The 20,465-nt window shown below is 41.4% G+C and overlaps 1 protein-coding gene across 1 annotated transcript; it reads right to left on the reverse strand.

The window, feature by feature from the left end:
- Nucleotides 1-125: 125 nt before the first annotated feature.
- On the reverse strand, nucleotides 126-20,055 carry LOC309402590 (uncharacterized protein; the record flags this gene model as incomplete). The annotated part of the gene is given in 14 exon segments (XM_081996452.1): nucleotides 126-305; nucleotides 986-1,077; nucleotides 1,899-2,041; nucleotides 3,762-3,781; nucleotides 3,785-3,866; nucleotides 6,580-6,629; nucleotides 6,633-6,854; nucleotides 12,379-12,608; nucleotides 12,990-13,147; nucleotides 14,300-14,469; nucleotides 15,941-16,032; nucleotides 16,444-16,586; nucleotides 18,455-18,562; nucleotides 19,206-20,055. Coding segments are annotated over 14 exon segments (1,896 nt in total). The 5' UTR covers nucleotides 19,412-20,055.
- Nucleotides 20,056-20,465: the final 410 nt, after the last annotated feature.

Consider the following 20,465-nt stretch of genomic DNA (forward strand, 5'->3'; position numbering starts at 1 on the left):
TCTGTTTGATTATTTCTTTAATTTCTATTTCAACAAACTCTCCCCCAACATTCTAAAATGTGTTTCTGAAAATCTCCACAGTGTATTACATAATTGCACTACAAATTAAGTTGCTTGCTCTTCTATTAAATGTATTTATTCAGCCAGTTGATCATATCCTTTCTTCTTTCCTCAGTATAAGGCTTATCTTGAAGATTGATATCTTCTCTTCTGTGATGTACAAACCCATGAGTTTGTCCAGGATAAATTTTAACTTCATAACCTACTTTACAATTTTTCTTTAGCTTCTGTTCCAGCAGGGTGACCTGTAATACAGAGCATAGCAGTAGCTATATTCATCTAGCCATATTCCATGCTACCACTCTTCATCTTATTTGTAATTCAACTCCCTAATTTATCATTCAGGCTAGACACTAATAACCATGCTCCATATGGGCAAAACAAAAAGTAAAATTATATAATGGAAAACCACCTTTTCAGTATGGGTGTTGAAAATTTGTTAGAATATAAAGGCAGGTCCAACAATCTGCAAAGATATGGATATAACAAAAGTATTTCCTATACATGAAGTATATGACAATGCTAAATATGCTACAACTGAACAAAAAGCTTCTAACAGACAACAGTGGATGCAATTTGACGTATCCTACATGGTTTATGGGTTCCTAGCACCAATAGAAAACAGTGTCATACAGGAAAGGATAGCTCCCTGAGTAGAGTACTCTAAAACAGCAATGGGATTTTGATAGAGCTTTGTTACCTGGGTTATGAGTCATACCTTTACAAAAAAGACACTTAAGCAAAAAAAAAAATATATATAGTTTTCATTCTTTGCTTAGCTTACATTAGCCCTTCTGTTTCTAGCTCCATTTTTCTGCTTATTTTTTGACCCTCAAGCACTATTACGAGGCTGAGTTTTGACTCCAAATTCAGGATGGAAAATTATACATGCAGAAATGAAAGATGACAGAGGTTATTAGCATACTTGATGAAGGGGAATGAAGTCATCTTTTTCAGCAAAAATGAAAAATGTAGAGTTCAGGAGATTGGATATATCATCAGAATCCTTGATTAGTCCTAGAAAACATTAAAGAAAAAAAAACCCTCTTCAACTGACTTTTAAGATGAAATCCAGATTCAAATACAGCACTCTGCTTCTGCAGTGAAAAGTTTTCATATCTCATGCAATATGTAGCCATACATACTAGCTTTACTTTCAAGCTGCTGTAACCATAGCTCCTAGAAGAATACCTTCCTAGATTAAAAATCTATTTAAGCCAGTTTCTTAAGATACAGGCTGAATATCTGAATTAATAAGACTTGAAAGATGCCTTCTGTGCATACAAGCTTGAGTTCTTTTGAACTGACTGAAAAAGTCAATGCTTTAGTAAGCAGTCCAAAATTCACATTCTGAGAACTTTAGCAAAGGGCAGCTTAGCTATCCCAGCTTCTTGAGCAGAGCAGAAAAGGAAAGCTGGTGTTAACCACAATCTAACTTTACAGGGTAGCTAGAGCAAAAAATAACACTCTGCTCTTGGGTGAAGTTCTAGCTCTGCAGCATGCACAGCAGTAGTAAACAGGAAAAGGGAGCTAAATTGGGAAGGTGACCCAAGGACAACATGTATGTCTGTCCAGACCTGAAATAAAGACATGGCTGCTATTACCCATTCTGAAACTAGGAACAAATATCCTCACCACCATCTTCTTTGCATAACATCCTTCCTACTCTCCTGAAATATCTCTCTTCATCAGCTGACAGTCTGATTTGAAGAAATAGTGCTAGATCAAGTACTAAAGCTACACAATATACATATGCATGTGTACCTGCTTGGTACATTTACCTACCATAGAGATATTACCTACCATAGAGGTAAATACCTATCATGGTATTTACCTATCATAGAGAGACACAGCAGCCTTTAATTCCAGGTATGTCATCATCAGGTGACGTGTAGCAATACCACCCCAGCAAAAACCAACGACCCTTAATTTCTTTGCACCACACTGTTCCTTTAGATATTTCAGGACAGCATCAGCTTCTCTAGAACATATAAGCAAATGCAATTAAGCACCCATAGTAAAACCAGTATTTGAAAATATGAAAATATAGACATATAAGTGTCTGCTACTATATTTTCTTTCACATACTTTGAATAAATCATTATTTCAGACAAAACCCCTTATTAGGGGTTGCTAATCTGAAATCATCAGAAAGAGAAAAAAAAGAACTGAATGGTATTAAACAAAAACACAACATGAATAACATACATCAAAGGAAAACTAAAGGAAGGGAAAGTTGATGATTGATTAAACACCTACCTAAGAGTTAAAAAAGCTTAAATTTCTCTGAGAAGCTGGATGAATTTTTGCTTGGTAAATGTCGACATAAAAAGTAATAAAAGCCTCTCTAGAGGCTATAGAATACTATTTATTAGACAGTCAAAATGCTGACAATAACTGAGATATTTGCTGCAGGAAAGTCAATGTAACAAACATGGTAGATGTTTTCAGAATTTACAGTGTAGCTTGAAATACACCTTGCCTAGATGCTGTATTCTGAAAACACCTATTTACCCCTGAAGCAGGTGTCAGCATGCAGAGGCAGTAAAGACAAAGTATTGGTGGGAGAGAGGTAGCAGTTAAGTCTTTTCTATCACCTCAAGACTGTATTTTCAGCTGCAGTTCCTCGCCCCCTGGGGCACGCAAACTATATATGCCATCAATACATCAGCCTCGCAAATACCACGTTATCCGCCAACACACAAACACACACAGAAGCAAATTAAGCGCCAAAAAATTCTTTTTTCACTGGAGCTGATGTTTGAAATATGTGAATCGCCTGTAAGAAATGCCAGGCAGAGCCCAACCCTTCCTTCCCACTGCAGCAGAGAGGAGACAGATTCCAAACTAAAAAGTTTCCACAACAACTGACCCCTCTGAGACAGGAGCTCTCTGGAAATGATTCTGTTTGTCTCCCATAACCTTCTCACCAAATACCTAAGCCCAGCAACCTTCAATGTAGCTACTCCCAACAATCCAAGAAAGATATTTGCTCTCACAGGAAATTAATTAGTTTGATCTCTAATTAGTCTGACCCCTTCTCAGTATTGTCCTGCCAACAGCCTCCTCCTGTGTTATTAAGGCAGCACAGCACCTCTGCTAGTGACAAGCCTTTGCTGATAAATGCTCAGGCTTTTGCTGATAAACGCAGGGTTGCACATGGCAAGGGAAGACATGGTACTCCTCCTGGCTCCCAGCACCCTGTCCCCCGGGAGCCACCGGCCCGCACTGCACCCTGACAACCGATGATCCAGCCATCGGCTACCAGTTACACTATGCTGGGCAAGTACTACGGCACAATCAAAAACTTTTCTTCTTTCCATGCAACATCTCAAAGTATCATTATGTTACACGCAGTGAGACTCAAGATGAGAATTATGCTTTCCCACTGCTTGTGTCACTGGTCATTTTTAAACCATGCTTTTTGAGGCAGAGGAAGCAATTAGTAGTCTATGATATCAACATCAGATGACAAAACTCTTCACGAAGCCACTACTGAGAGAGTTGTCCTTGAACTCTGTACAAGGCAAAATAAAAAATCTCTGATTTCATCCACTTCTAAGGAGTCATTAGAAAGGCCACCTTCACTGGTAGATTAGCTGCATCCAATCTCTAACAAAACAAAACAAAACGAGAGGGGAAAAAAAAGGCAGTATCTGACAGCAGCAGGCAACGTGATACCCAGCTCCCTGGCATCTTACTTGTTTATTTTCCGGGCATCTCAAGTTTTCAGCCAATCTTCACACCTGGACCAGTCATCAGGCTTCCAAGCTTCTCTTCCTGTAAAAAAGTCTGGGCAGATGGCTCTACACACACAACACACACAAAAAAATGAAAATTGAATGAATTAATCAAACACTGAGGTTTTTTTGGCCCTTCATAGCATGGAAAGTTTCTATCCAGGAATAATTCTGTTTTGATTTCTTTTTCCTGAGAAAGTAATGTTTTTACACATCATTGTTAACTATTCTACAGAAACACCTATGAGCTTTAGAAAACATTTATAGGTATCTATATAGGCTTTTTTCAATGACTAAACCACGTAATACAATTTGTGATACAAAACTGGAAAAAAATAATATTTTTACCCCTAGTATTTTACCTGTTTTGAGTACATAATTTGAAACTATACACAGTAAAACACAGATTATATTGTAAAAGATGATCAAACTAGGTCCTGATTACAACAATTTTAGATTTCACATACAATAACATAAATAACATAAATCCATTATTGATGTGTTCCATTTAAACAAAGACAATTACATAAAATAGTTATTTACTACAGAGCACATCATGAGGCTTACTTACAAGCTAGAAAAAAAAACCCAAACACCTGATGGATTCAGGTCAGCAAAGACCAAGCGGATGGAAAACATGTGGAAAGAAAGGGAGGAGTGTTTTACTGCAAACACCATTTGGTGACTGGAAAAAGGGAAGTACAGTAAGAGTCCACGCAGTGCTAGAGAGCTCCTGATTCACCGGGGTGCCCAAACCCTGGCTCTGGATGACCTCGGCTGAAACATGTTGCATGACCAGCAGCAGAGCTGTCACAGTGCAGTCACTAGTGACTAGTCACCCCTAATTCCTTCCTCATGCAGAAGGAAACAAGCAGGGACTCTGGAGGCTGCCATCGCTAGGTCACCCCCTGATGCTGCTGTGTGTTCTCCCAAGCCCAGCCCACAGGGAAGCAATGGGATCCCTGGGAAAGTGCGATCATCTTTCACTTATTAAATGCTTTTGGCTCTCTCCTGCCTCAGACACACAGTATGTATCTCAATGACCCTGGTGAAATGGCTGGATCAGTTTGGCCTAAAACAGACCAAAGTGTGTTGCAAGTTTTTTTTTTCTTTTTTTACACTGTGTTCGATTATTTCTGTGAAAAAGAGTGACATCCACAGCATACTTGTGTTTGGAAAGTTATAGGCAAAATTGCACAGCCTTTGTACCCGTCAAAAAGGCTACATATTGCTTTGAAAGTGAACCTTCCCAAGCCCACATAGAACAGGTTCTTCCCCACTCAAACTAGCTTGATAAAACACTACAAGCCATCAGTTTTAATGCGGTCTCTGAAATACAGCTTTCATAGCTCCTCATCCCATACTGCACTAGGGAAAAAATCCATCTATTTTCCTCTCAATTAACATTGGTACACCAGTTCAGCAGCATCTTGAAGTGATCAGGGAAGACATACACAACCTCTCTTCATTCAGACACTGCTGCCTGAAAACTCTCAGCTCTCCTCCTGCTGAGAGGAATGGAAACCCCAGCCTTCTTCCCTTGACCACTGCAGTATTAGCAGTACAGGTGGAGGGAAAGAAGGTATTACAAAAAGAAGTATGACATGGCAGGAATCACAGGGTAAAATTAAAGGAAGTAAGGTAGTGTGGAGAAATGCCAATTCATCAGACACTGGGTACTTTTAGCTGAGTGGACTCTTACTATAATAAAGAAGCACACTGCCGTACTAGCGATTTGCCAGTATCCTGCACAGCATGAAAGGTGTACGTCCAGTCTCATGTTGAGAAGGATTGCATTCAGTCAGAAGACAAACATACTTCCAATCATGCAGCAGAATAGGGGATGTAAAGTCCTCAGGAAAGACAGTGGCAAGGAACAGACTATAGACCAATTCGTTGTTCCAGTGTATCAGAAAACCCTAATCCTCACAAAGGTAGCATCTTTACCTTGCAGAGACACAGAGTTCCTTTCAGATCCACAGATAGATCTCAGCCACCTGGCAACCGTCTGCTGACACCTGATTTCCCTCATACTCCACAAACTGAGAGCATTAAAGGCACTAGCTCTCAAAACTAGACCAAAACTACCACTAGAATTAGGTGGAGGTTTGCTTTTTGGAATTGCAGGCTAGTCCAAACCCCATATGAATGTTTGTAATGTGTATTGAAAATGGAGCACCTTCCAGCATTATCCAGTTATTGCAAGATGTTGCTGCATTTTGGAATTTAATTGCTGGAGGGAACCCAAAGTGAGTGTGAAAAATTTGCAGGAGGGAAGGGTATTGTATTTAATACCCCATGTGTGCATATGAATCATTCACATGCACATATTAGATGTGCATATTCAATACCATATTCAAAATATATGACATTCATTCATATTTCTCCCGATGACAATTTTTTAAAATCCCTTCATCTAATTTAGCTTGAATGACTACTTTAAAAAAACTTCTGAAAATAGAGGACACACTTCTGTTTCAGAACACACTGTTGTTTAAAGCCACCTCACATTGCTGGGAAATTTATCAGAATCACTTTTTCAATATTCTACGCGTTCTATGTGTGCAGTCATTTCTTCCATAAACAGCAAAGTATGAGGGAAGCATGCTGTACTCTGCAACATTTCACAGCCATGTTCCTTTGTGGGTTTGTATTATGGAGATAGATCACTCAAACTGCCCTGGCAATAGTTTCCTCTCACGTATGGGAATAACAGTTCTAACATAAGGCTAGAAATCATAACGAGTGGGATTTCTTGGAGATGAAAAAGATTTCTTACATGTATCCATTAGTTGTTAGCATATCAGCCATATATCTGGTGTTTGGGAGTTACCATCCAAATATATCATGAATCACAATCACAGCTTTGTCTGTGTTGGCAGGTGGTTCGCAAACATACGCCTTGATGTGCTCAACTCGCACTTCCTGCCCACGGCCTCCATAGTCAAACCTGTCTCCAATATCACATGGGCAAGGCCTTGATTCATTAGCCATGTAGGAATCTGCAGGAAAGCAAAAAGGACAAACAGTAATATAATTTATTTGCAGCAACAACTGTGATTATAGGTCATAATCTCCATGCAGTCCCCAGAGTCCCCTCCAGACACCTAGTAATACCCACTTGACACTGCAAGGTTAGAAGTGAAAGCTCCAGGTGTTTATTGGAAACAAGTCCTCTCTGATGACATAAATATTCATGAATTTCAGGTCAGTCAGCATTACCCAGGAGTGCGGTAAGGCCAGAAGAAGGGCTTATGTCAGCCCACCATTCCTAGCTTTGTGCCTGGAGCATTCCAGCGTGTGATAACTACGTTTCCATGTGATGTCCCCACACACTATGCTTCATAACCATTCCTCTCACGTGGTCTTACAGCTCCTCATCACAGGCTGGCGCCTGGTAACCTCTTGCTGTTACTCCTCTGAGACCCTGCTGTCAGTGTGCTGCTTTTCTGACTTTTTCCCTTCAAGTTTTCACTGTGCCTTTTCCCGTTCCCTTTCACTTCCTCTGTGGAGAATCCAACGCAGCTGCTGCTGCTGCTTACATGTACTTTGCTGGTGCCCTTGTATCCCCTGCTGCCTACAGCCCTTTCCGAAAGGATCCCATCTTTAACTGGCATCTCTAAAAGTTCTAAAACATCAACTCAAAGAAGGTAAAGCAGCAGAGGGTTTTCTTTGAGAGTTACACACTACGTAATCTGAATTAAGAACGGTCAGAGGAATAGAGACATACACCAGTGTTGTGTATAAAACATATCCTCATACATCACAGATGTGTACCTTCTCTAGAGATATACGTTTCAAAGGACAAAGTAGAAGCTTCTTCATTACTCCTCACGTGAAGAGAGGTTTCCAAAGAGTTTATGACCTACAAGGTTCACAGAAGAATCCCTCAAGCTCCATTTCCGTTCCTTTGAATTGGAAATAGGCCACTGTAGGACCTTTTTAAACCCAACTAATTTTTGGTGCTCCTTACTCTTCCCCCTCCACCAAGCAGTAGGTGGTCACACACAGAGCCTTTTTCTACCCCAGTTTGAGAAGCTGTTTAAGCTAGCTCTGCTGCCACTCTTAACTGATCAAAATGGCACTGTTTGCTTACTAACAAGAAATTGTTTCTCTTGTCATGTAAATACATGTACTGGAACAATATTCCTCGGTCTGGCCCGTCCCCTTGCTAAAGTCAAATGCAGCAGGCTGGCAATAAAAATCAAGTGCACTCTTCAGAGCTTAGCTGTTTTTTGTTAGGAGTATATCTTAACCACTTATCCCCTTCTAGATTTTCTAATTCAAACAGACCTTTAATACACTCCTTCCCCTCTTCAATTTCACTGCTACAAATATGTGTAACATGGTAAATGGTATTGAAAGCAAAACAAGAAAACGCAGTGAACAACAAAACAAATTACTCCAAAGCCTGCCTCTTTGCATCAGTTATGCTCTTTTTACAGGACAACGTGCTTTGGGGTGATACATGGAGAGGTTCCCAGCACCGAGAACTGGCCCCCTTAAAGGATATCTCTCAGCAGTTCCTTTTTTGAACAAAGCTCGTCTCCTGATCTCCTGAAATCAACCACCATATAACCTCCAAAAGATGCAGCTGGAGTTTAACCTGCAAGTTAGACCGACTGCAGCTTTGCCGGCATGACAGTGAGGCAGAAGTACCTTTTCCAAATCTCAGGCAGAGCAAAAGCATGAGATTTCAAACGCACTCTGTATAACCGACCCAACAACTCTCCTACCATCGTGCTTGCCGACTGTTTCCCTTCACAATCAGTTCACCTGAGCAGTAAAACGACAACAATTGTTTTCTATTCAGTAAAAGACTTGTTTCTTTTAAAACAAATCTGTTTAAAATACATGTTAAAACACAAGCTGTGTTTAAACAAAAATAGCAGTATTGCCAAGTTTTAATAAACAAAAACAACATGCTGCATCAGTAACATTTTTTTAAAAACATAATGATGTAAAGAATGTTTACAAATTATTCACAGAAAGCGGTAAATCATCTTCTACTACTGAGGCTGTCCCTACAAGCATGCCAAAATTCACAGTATAACCTTCCTTCGAACAGAGTGAATGCTTAGTAAAAAATACTCATTAAACCAACATGGATGCGGATTTTCAAAAGTATGTAAGAATAGTTCACAGAAGGGATTAATAAAGATGTTGAGCAGACCATGAGCAAAACACTTTTTTCTCCCTGCACCCCATAGAATTTATCCGGTACAGCTAAAATACATTTAAATAAAAATTGCAGGAACCTAGGATTTTAAAAGTTGCTTATTAATTGAATTCTAATTTTCACCTCTATGCCAGCCACCACAAATTTAATGAGCAGAAGAAGGTTTTAGTTTAGGAATCTGATTGTATTTGTAGTTTAGACAAGCTCTCTGCACTTGTAGGTGAGATCAGCTCTTTGCATTTGTGAAACTTCAAATGAAATACAGTTGAAACTTGTCACGGCTCAGACACATGAAGACTTTTAACATATCACCTACTCAGGTTTGATCTCCACCTAAGAAATCAGCTGCACTGCCATCTCTTTTGACTTTTGTTTCAAAGCTTTATGAAGTGTGAATTTCATCATGACTTTAAAATGCTGCATGTCTTGTCTTTTCTTCAAAAAATTACAGGCTATACTTTACAGTCTGACAGTTTTAGACACTTTGTCATATTTTATCAAGCCCACACATGACATATTTACAGCCCAGATCTAGCATTTCCATTGCCTTGATTTACCTTTCCCAGTTTCAAGATTTGGGTTATCACATAAGCCTCCTCTATATAAATAAAACTAAACAGCCAAACAATTTTGGTAAGACCCAGTTCAGGCAGAGAGTCCAATCTGTGAATTTGTAATATTGCAGCCATAGCACAACAGTATCTGCGCTGTTCTCCCGCCCACAGTGGTGAGCCTTGGGCTAAAGCATCAACACAGAAATAGGTATCAAGACTCAAAACAGCTCTAGTTTGAAACACTTCTGTGCCTTCTCTTTCATCCCTCTATTTGTTCTTCCCATTGCTCAGAAACACCTCATCAGCCCTTTTACTGCTTCCTCTGTGGCATGTCATCAAGGTGGCAACTCCCTGTTTTCTCATCCTCAAGTGACAGGAGTGCTAGAAACGAAACTGGAAAAAAATGGTCTCCACAATAGTACATACAATAAGCAGAGGCTTCTCCTACCTTTAACGAGTGCTGGCAATGCTTGGATGGCCAAAGTTCAGATTTACTAGTTGCTATTCTTTGAATGCTACTTCTTCAGTGATATATATTTGGGTTGCCTAAGATGCATCCCCTCTCAATTGAGTTTTAGTTTGCTGAGACATTTTAATGTGATTTTGCACTATTTGGCCAATCAAGTTTAAATAACAGAGAATTGCAAGGAGATCAACTCGGCATTTTGGAACTAACACTGTTTGTCAGGGTTAAAATTTCCTTAAGCAGCTCAGTATACTTCTATTTATCTTTACTTATATGAGAAAAAAGATCTTGCCCATGATGAGCAAGCATAAACAGAATACTCTCAGGGTACAATTCAAATGACACTTCTTCCAACTCATTGGCTTATCACGGTTTAATGATATCCCAAGGCAATCTGATTTTGCCACGTACAGGAGATAAATTGATAAATGTTCAGTAGAGCGAATAAAATGCAGGGTGTGACAATGTTGTATCACAACCAGGGCTTCCTCTGAATAACTACAGAGTCCTAAGGAGGAGGTGACATTCCATCTTTTATCATAACCCAGCAGGCTGCAGTGCCCTGCTGCACAACATTCAGCAGCTTTCCTTGCTACAGCTCCCCACGTACTAGGAAGCCGGGTTTCTCTGACAGCGGTGTACCATTACCGAAGGATTGGACAGTGACCATTCAGTGTTGATTATTGTCATTAGAGCCAAATCCCCTCCAAAAGTCGTCGTCGTCGTGACAATCAAGGAGAGGGGCCCCATCTTGTGGACATTTCCTGGAGCGAGTATGGCTGTGAAGCTGTTAAACGCAGGGCTTTTAATGCAGTGCTGAAAAGCTAGCTATGATAGCGATCTGCATCAGATTTCGCCTAAACTAGAGTTACGTTTGGGCTCAGCAGCTAGGCGTTATGCGCAGAAAACACGTCCTTCCTTTCTCTGGGGGCAAACCATCCTCCCCTTTCCACCAGTGTGAGCAACCTAATCTAGCTGAAGATGTCCCTGCTCATTGCAGGGGGGTTGCACTAGATGACCTTTAAAGGTCCCTTCCAACCCAAACTATGAGGGAGGAAAGTTTACACACTGCCTGCAAACCTTACCTGTGCACTAGGGAGGGGGGGTGAGGGCAGAGGGGAATGAACTGGGACAAGGTCAGAGTATCCACCACCACCAAGGTCAACTAAGCCTGGGAACAATCTACCAGGACCCCCAGAAGCCATGGCATCTGTGTCCGTATGCTGTGAATGGCAGGAGAGCCTGGATCCCCAGCGTGGCTGTCCCAGCCATGACAACCCAGGCTAAGTGCATTTGGAGAAGAGTATAGGCAGGCTTTCACACCTCTTCTACAGAAGCTGTTTACACAACCTGCAGCTGCATCCCACGTGTACTATCCCACAGCTACAACACCCGGCTCATTAGCTTCATCTAAGGAGGCTCCCCACTGAATTGCTTATTTTTATGAAGCTGTGTAGTATCCAGGAATAACAGGAGAAAGCAGTTGTGCATGCAATGCGTGTTTCTAGCCCATTTCAAACAGGTTTTTAACACCAACAACGCAACTGTCATTTTTCAGTTTGGGACAAGCTACAGCAGATGCTGCTTTCCCAGCTCCCTCGAATTTATGTTTTCCTGATTAGCAAAAGCTTCATCATGCTCGCCCCTCATCTCCTGCAGAAATGGCATTATGTATGGCACTGCCTTCACAAACCCACAATATTTGGAGGCCTTTTCTGACGTCATGAAGGCACACAGGGACAGGAGTGGTGCCAAGGGCCTGGAGCTCTCCTTGGAGTATGCGGGAATGCTGCAGGATCGGGCCCTGGACGTTTGGCTACTCAAGATACAGCTAGTGGCCTGGTATGGCTCTCCAGAGACACGGGGTAACACCGCCTCGGGTTACCGTGCGGAAAGCACCAGGTACGCACAGGGATTTTGGGACTCTGAGTAGGTTTGGGGTTGAAGGTGCCCCTGGAAGTCACCTTGTCCACATCTCCTGACGCGGGCCAGGATAGCTTCTAAGCCAGACCACACCACTCAGGGCTTCACCCCGAGCGGTTCTGAAACTCTCCAAAGAGGGAGAGTCCATCACTTCTCCGGGCAGGTTGCTCCAGAGCTTGGTTGTGAAACACTCTCCCCTCCTCAGAGCTCAGGGCTTCCCCCAACGCTGGCTGCCTCCTCCCCTTCCCCTGTGCCCCCCCAACAGGGCCCCCTCCACCGCCCCCGTGCCAGGCGATGGCAGTGGCAGCCCGGGGTCCCCTCAGCGTCCCCGGCCCGGCCATCCCGCCTCCCCAGCCCAGCCCGGCCTCGCTTGCTGGCCTGCAGCCGCAGGCCCCGGGCCTCCGCCTGTGCCGCTCCTGACTTCCAGCCTGTTTTCCAGCAAGAGAGGGCCGTTACCCGTCGCACCGGCCTCCAGGCGGTGAGGGCTCCAGGCAGCAGCTGGTGCCCGCCCGCAGGCTCCTCTGCCCCGCTGGGCGCACAGCGGCCGGACACTCCCGGGATGCGGCAGGCCCACCCGAGCCGAGCCTGCTGGAGCGGCCCTGGCAGGAGGGTGAGCGGTGGCTCTGGGAGGCCTCTCTGAGCTGTGGGCGGGCGGCTGCCCCGGCCTCCTGGGGGAGAGGTGAGGCCTGAGGGTGACAAAGGTGCATGGGGGGATCGGTAGCGCTTCTCCAGGTCCCTCCCATACCACCTGAAACCTGGTCTCGAGTTGCAAAGAACATCCAGGGAGGTACTTAAAATCCTGCACACATATTTTTCTTTTATCCTTCTGTCTCAGTGTCAGAGGAAATTGATTTCCGCAGGGCAGTGCACAGAGCAGGGTGCCCAGTTGCAGAACAACCACCATTGCAGGAGCACGGCACCCCAGCCAGAAGGTCAGCCGCTGGAGACACCCATGTGCACACAACAGGGCGTCTCTCGTGGCTACAACACAACGTTTACACGTTCCATCGCAAGTTTCATTCTCTCTAACTATTGAACATCCTCCATCACCATGTCTACAGCCATACCTCCATTGATAGGGCTGCCCGAAAGGTGAAGACGGATGTGCCGACTGGCAACGCAGATACTGACTGGCAGACCGGAGAACTGAGCAATATTCAGTTTGTACAGTGCCTCTAACTTCATGACTTCTCTCCTCACAGCCCGATTGTTTAACATACTCAGCCTGTTGAGGTATGCAGACAACCCGCATACCATGACCTTACGATTACACTGATAGAGTAGCAATGCATGAAACTGTGGAACATTCCTGATACCAAAGGGGAAGTAATACCCATGCAGAGAGCTAGCCTTGTTTTATGGCTACATTAACAAGGCAACAGCAGGAGAAACTGACAGATGTTGTAGAAAATAAAAAGGAATATGGGTCTCTTAGAAGATCTCTGAGTAAACACAATTTTGCCAAGTCATTGTCAAAGCCATGAAATAAAAAAAAATAACAAAAAATTTTAAAAAAAGTAAAAAGGGATATTTGTTGTTGTTTATACGTTGTGTACATGGGAGGAGAGAAGGGTGACAAAGGGGAAGAACTTGAGAGAGGAACAAGGGATATAATGTAAAGCAAGCAATAAAATCAGGACTGAGTAGGGGTACCTGTTTGTCAGCCCTGTGCCTGATCACCACAGTTTGCACCAGTTCAATAAACCCAGTGTTTCCACAATGCTCATGCCTGGGTTACTTCCACATCTGGGGGGACTGGTTAGGTTTTCCCTTGATGTTGATGAAGTCATACTAGAAGTGCGCTTTCTAACATTGCCAAGGGAATACCTGGAGGATGCCACCTAACAATATCATTCCTTCCTAACTGCTTAACATAGCCAAATGTTTGTTTCATGCATGGGAAATTCTGCTCAGTACAGCAGTATATCTGAGACAAATGGTTTGTAGTTAATAAAAAAAAAAGTCTGTATGCAAAACCAGGGTATTTCCATGTTAACACCTATGGCAACCAATTATCATATCAAAATAAAGCCTGAAATTACTCATGTAAACTCAGAATTAAGTCATACTCAGTAGCATAAACAAATGGATAAACTATCATTACTATTGATGTCATAATGCAGATTAAGCAAATATAAAGCAAGATAAATTGAAGCAACCTTTTAATGTCTAATCATCCTTTAGCCCAACTTTGATTTCACAATCTTGTGTAAATGTTGTAAAAAAATAATTAAGAACTATAAATTAAAATGTTTCTATTTTTGTTTGTAACAATTTTCAAAACCAGGTAGTTTTCCCTTGACTGTTGTCTTCTTTCAAATTAAATCAAACATTTGTCTTGAAGCCTAGTGTTATTTTATGCTTTTGTCAAATAAACATTTTGATCCAATCAATCATATCCTTTCTAGCTTCTTCAATATAAGGCTTATCATCAGGTTTCATATCTTCTGGTTTCAGTTGTGCAAACCCATGAACTTGTCCAGGATAAACTTTAATTTTATATGCAACTTCACAGTATTGTTTCAACTTCTCCTCCAATAAGGTGATCTGTAAAAGAAAGCATTTTTCCATTAAGTTGTGGGTTGGGGTTTTTTTAAGTTTGACAAACCTGCCAGTTCTCATATGGCTACATCTTTGTCTTTTCTCAACTGTTGCACTTGAAGCAGGTTCTGTTGCTCAACAGATGAGAAAACCCCTCTTTGGAATATAAGACTGAAACATTTTTTACATGTATGAGTAAGTCTAAGAACCTCAACAGCTATTGCAAAGTTTACTGTATTACAAAAAGACACTTCCTACACAATCTTCTGATGGTAAGCGTACACATGCTCACATACAGAGTACTAATCATATGATTATGTACCTGTATATATGTGTAGACACATTTTTGAGCTCGCTTCCATTAAGAATTCAGAAAACAGGAGAATGAACACTTATTTTGCCCCTCCATGCTTAATTCTACCCATTGTGCAGATTAGAGACAGTATTGTAATTTGCTTCATGTTCACTTTTTTTTTCCCCACAGAGCCCTTTATTGCTCAATGCAGAAAACAATGTATGTGAGGATTTTTTTTTTTTAAATGCAGGAATTTTTCTTACACAATCTGCACAGGTAGCTCAGAGAGAAAGCTTCAAGAGAAAAAGTTATGGTTTCAATGTGTAACGCATGATGGAAAAAATGTGTTTATGAAAATTGTGCCCCTGGGAAAAAGACACTTTCAGCATAAAAAGGGGACACAGGGTGAAGGATTTGTTTTCCTGTGCAGAGGAGACACATATTCGAGGTACAGATATTAGAAATAAATACTGATTGGCTTCTGCATTCCCCGAGCACACTGCCAGTGCCCCAGTTGGACCCTAATCCTACGCAACAAACTATGCTAGAGGTGGGATGTTATCCTTGTCACTGAAGAGAAAGAATTCATGCACAGAAGAGGGCACCAGTTTCCTACCCATATATTTATCGAGCTTCTCAGATATGCATACAGTAGGGGTTATATCAGAATACAGATGTCAGCCAGGAGTCAAAACAGAGCCCACAAGTTGTCATCATCTTAGTTAAAATTCACACCCACTCTTCTGATACATTTTGTCTTCTTGTACCAAAATCAGTTAGTCATTGGCCCACATCACCAGAAAGTTGCGTTACTAAGTTGAAATTAATTTTTTCCATTCGAAGTCCAGCTTCAGTGATTTAACTACCTGTTTTCTCATCCATAGCAGTAGTATCCAAGTTTTTGAGATGTTAGGCTCATATCACTTGGATCGCCCTGCCCAGTTTCACACTCGGCTTGTCCAGCCACTCAGAGACTGATGACTGGTCTTTACTGCATTTCTCACCTCAGAAAAGAAGCTTTGAATAACCTAAGCAAGATATGAGGGAAGTTGAAATATAAGCAAAACAATCCAGCCTGTCTGATTTTTTCATATCTGAAAATGGTTTCTAACAAGCTAGGATTTCTGTATGGGATAAAAGAATTATGGGAAAAGAAAAAGCATTTCCAGTACAACAGCTTACCTGATCATAAGAAATAGTGTGGTCTTTCTCACCAAAAATGAAAAATGTGGGATTTAGTAAATTATATCTTTCTTCAGAGTCCCTAATTATTCCTGTAATGTTTTTGAGAGACAATCTGTTAGTGAGGTTAACGTTCCTGCAAGATAAATGGCAAATTCAAAGACAAAATTTCGATTTAGGTTTACTCATTATGTACATTTTTTAGATCAGGACAGTTTCTATTTGGATGAAGAATAAAGATTTTGGAAAACATATTTCCCCACTCTCCAAGCAGTAAAAAAGAGATTAGAAAATTGCTGTGCAAAAAGAAGCCATTTTTTTCTGGTTTACAGCATTCTTAAGTTTTTATACCAATATAGCATATTGCTGAAATAACCATAATTAAAATTTGCAACTCACCTTTGAGTTGAGTATTTACAGAAATTGTTACAATGCAATAACTAGACTTACAAACTATGCATAGTCATGTGAGACCATGGAAGTTTTCATGTGTTCTACACTACCATAGAGGGACACCCCAGCGGTTAACTGAGGATTTTTCAGCATCAAGTGATGTACTGCCATTCCACCCCAGGAAAACCCAACGATACCAATCTTCTTTGCACCGCATTGTTCCTCTAGATACTTCAAGACAACATCAGCTTCCCTAAGACATATAAACAAAAGTAAACTAAGGAATCTATTGCAGAATCAATACTTGACACTTTAAGAAGTAAAATTAAAAGAGATATATGATTTTCTCCTGCATCTGCCCCCCAAGTCATTTTAAACAGAGAATACTTAAAAACCACATTTCAGACCAGAGCAGTGGCTTCTAGTCTTAAATGGAAGTTAACATCTCTGGTCCCAGTTTAGGGAAGTACAGGTGTAGGTACTTAAATACTTACCTGAATTGTGACCTGCTCCTTTGTTTTCAAAAGAAGCAAATTTTTAATTGAATCACTTTGTCTAGGACAGGACAACTAAAGACAAGACATATCTGCAAGTAGAACAACACCTTGCATTATGGATTGTAGGAATAGATAAGCTTCACTGTGCTATCTCTACAGAGTCCACCTATTTAGATAAAGATTTATCCTGGGTATGTCATTCCTGTTGCATGAGTTAATATTAAAATATCCTACCAAGCCCACATGCAATAATACTATACTAAAGTAGCAATTACTCAAAATTAAACTGTCAGTAACTAGAATGTGTAAAAAAACAAGTATTGCATGAGGTATAATGCAAAAAATATGCAAATAGTTTTTAATGTAGGCCAGAGCAGGTAATTTTATTTTATTTTAAATTGCTAACTTCCTAGGTCTCGATAGTTATATCTTTTTTATTATCTACAGAGTTTTAAATGAATTTTAAATGCAGACTGCATATACTAATAACTATATTTTCGAATATTACACACATTAGTATGGTCATCACAGGTTTAATTAGGCTGACAAAGAAGCAGTATGAGAGTGACACGATCAGGAGATGGTGTCCTAGGCTTGTAGCATGTGTGCTGCGAGCTCCCTCAGATTTGATTTGTTTGGAAGGGCACTAAGTCAGGGGTGTGCTGCATTCTTTGTGCTCTGAAAGAGCAACGGATCTGACCTTGAGGGCAGCTACAAGTGAACCCTCAAAAGACAGCACAGGCACGTCCTTGAGGTCTTAATTGTTTAAGACAGTGCCCATGTATTTGCTCACTCTTTGGAGTAGGATTTTTTACAGGTGTTAGTCATTTGTCTTTTCAAAAAATTCAGTCACAGCTTCTGCAACTATATGGTCAAAAGCTTTGCTGAGAGATGTTCAAGTTAGGCTGTGACTGCCGGGACCTCTTGAAAGAGTCGGAATACTTGTGGCTTACAAGATGATAGGTGAGTAATAGGGTGTCACTGCCTCGCTATCATCCTCTGAAGTTTTAGGTTGCGGTGATAGGTGCTGAAGAAACAGGAATGCCTCCCATAATTCCGGGAAGCCTTGTTACAGACACTGTTAGGCTCTACAGATAGTGGGCCCTCTATTTCACATTGAGAAAAATGGTATAGTTGATCAAATGTATCTTCGATTTTGGGCTTGATCTAGTGCTGCTCAGGAGAATATCTGCACCTATCATTATCTACACGGCAGAAAGCAAGATGGGCAAGTGACAACTGGCAGATAACATGAGCACTTGTGGAAGAATTTTCCTCATTATCTTGAGGAACTGGAGGCAGACTCAGCACTTGTGGGTGTAAATGCTTGGTATTTCATACTCTGTGGAACACTGGCTTTGAGCCTGTGCAGCCAGTATGACATAGTTAGAAAAGGGCCCAGGAAAACAAGATGGGGACAATAATCAGTGATGGATGGAGCAGACGATCATTTCCAATTCCTAGCCAAGACAGTGCCCAGAACCACAGAAGAACCACCCAGAATAAGCAATTGTGTGCGTGCAGCCAGCTTGTCCTGCTGTCAGGTACCACTTTTAACATTTCATACAAATACCCCTCATTTGCTGGATGCTCTTGAAAGTTCAAGTACAAATATGTATCTTACTTGTCTACTTTCGTAGGATCATGATTTTTCATCCAGTCAGCGAAGTCAGCCCAGTGATCAGTAGTTTTCCAGGGGTCTGTCCCCTTGAAGAAGTCTGGGCAGATGGTTCTGTGTGAGACATGGAATCAAGTCAACTTTCACGTCCAGGTGGGGAGAATCTGTGGATGTCTAAATGTCTCCTAATGTCTTTTCTACTCCAGAGTACATATTTACATGGTTACTATCTGAATCATATTCTACTCATCCTGTTCTGGCAATCAGCAGAGCTAAAAGTATATGTCTTTCTAAGGGGGGGGTGGGGTGGTGGAAAAAGCTCTCATTATTTCTTTTAGACATACTTAATACAAAAGGGATTAAGCAACGCTCCTGATTCTATATAAACACATATATATCTCTTTGCTAGTAAAAGCTAAAGCAACTGTCCAAAAGTTTTGATTCCATAAAGCTTATACAACTTAAAGATAGATACCAACATTTATCTTTTAATCACCCACACTGCCACACAAGCACAAACACTGGCACTTCATGAGTCTCCTTGTGACTTTGTGCTCAGGTAGCTATTTTTGATGGGTCAATTTTAGTAGCTTTGGTGGCCTCATGGGAATATTTTGTCCCTTTGCATTTTTATTCGCTCATACTGAAAGGGTATGGTTGCCCTGTTTTCATGGGAAACATCATAAGCCATGCTTAGCTTTGGGCCTGCTGATCTATCAGGGCACTTAAGAGGAATGTAGGAAAGACAGTTGCTTACATGTATCCATGACCTGCAATCAAATCAACTATGTATCTAATGTCTGGGAACAGCCATCCAAATATATCATGAATCACGATAACAGCTTTGTCTGTGAAAAAAGATGGTCTACAAACATATGCCTTGATGTGCTCAATTTGTACTTCATGTCCAAGGCACCCGTATTTTGATCTTTCTCCAGTATCGTATAGGAAAGGATCAGCCATTTGGAAACCTAAAAAAAAGAAAAAAAAAAAAAAGAGAGCAAGAAAGTCAAAATCATTTGTTAACACAAATTATTAAGGGCAAATAAAGGCAAATACAATCTGCAGAAAGTAGTTCAATGACTTCTGCAAATAACATTGATGTCCTTTGTCTGAACGGAGAAAGCAGAAAAAAGAAAGAGCAGTGTTCCAGTGCAGAACGGCTCTTAGTCCATTACGTGTTATTAATCTGAGACTGAAGGCAAATACCAAAAGCAAAGTTATAAAATTACAAACAACCTGCACGTGTAGGTCCTGACTCTCATGTGACATTTGTTTTGCCCCCATGCCACTCTGTCAGCACTGGTGTGAAGGTGTACGGCTTCAGATGTCGCTCAGATAGGGCCATCACGCGTGTCTTCGTGGGGAGTCCCATGCTAGTTTCTCTGAATTACGTGATGGGTAAGGACCACAGCACCCAACTGCTACAGAAAAGTACAGTGTCCAGTGCTTCTCTCAGTGCTGGTGCCTGCTACCTCATCTGTGCTTTCGGTAGCAGCATCACAGCTGTTCCGGGAGCCGCTCTGTCGGGTGCCGTTGGTGAAGGACTGCAGCATGGATTTGTAAATTACATTCTGATGCCTGAGGCCCATGTGCCCTTGAAAGGGATTGCAAGAAAACAAGCAGATATGCAAATCTCATTCAAAATATGTGAGAGTATTTGGTTTTGTCCCTTCTCCAAAAATAGCAATTACAGACAATGAGCCAGTAGCTGAGCTAGAGAAATTAAAGTCAAAAGTTGTTCTGACTCTCTGTGTCAGGAGCTTGGAATGGACTCCGTGCAAAAAGTAGAAGGTGATCTTGTCATTAAAAGTAGTGTTACAATGCATCTATACAAGGAATCCAGTTAAGTCTGAAGGGGCAGTGTTAAAAGTAGCATTTCCTAGCCACGTACTGCCTTTGAAACTGTCCTTGGGGATGCAGCACACACACCCGCAGAGACACGATGACTGTCTCAGCTTCCTCATTTCTGCATCGGCCTATTATTTCTGTTTGCATTGTACTTCAGAAAACTATC

This window comes from Phaethon aethereus (genome assembly GCF_964289735.1).
Source record: "Phaethon aethereus genome assembly, chromosome: 2".
NCBI lineage: Eukaryota > Metazoa > Chordata > Aves > Phaethontiformes > Phaethontidae > Phaethon > Phaethon aethereus.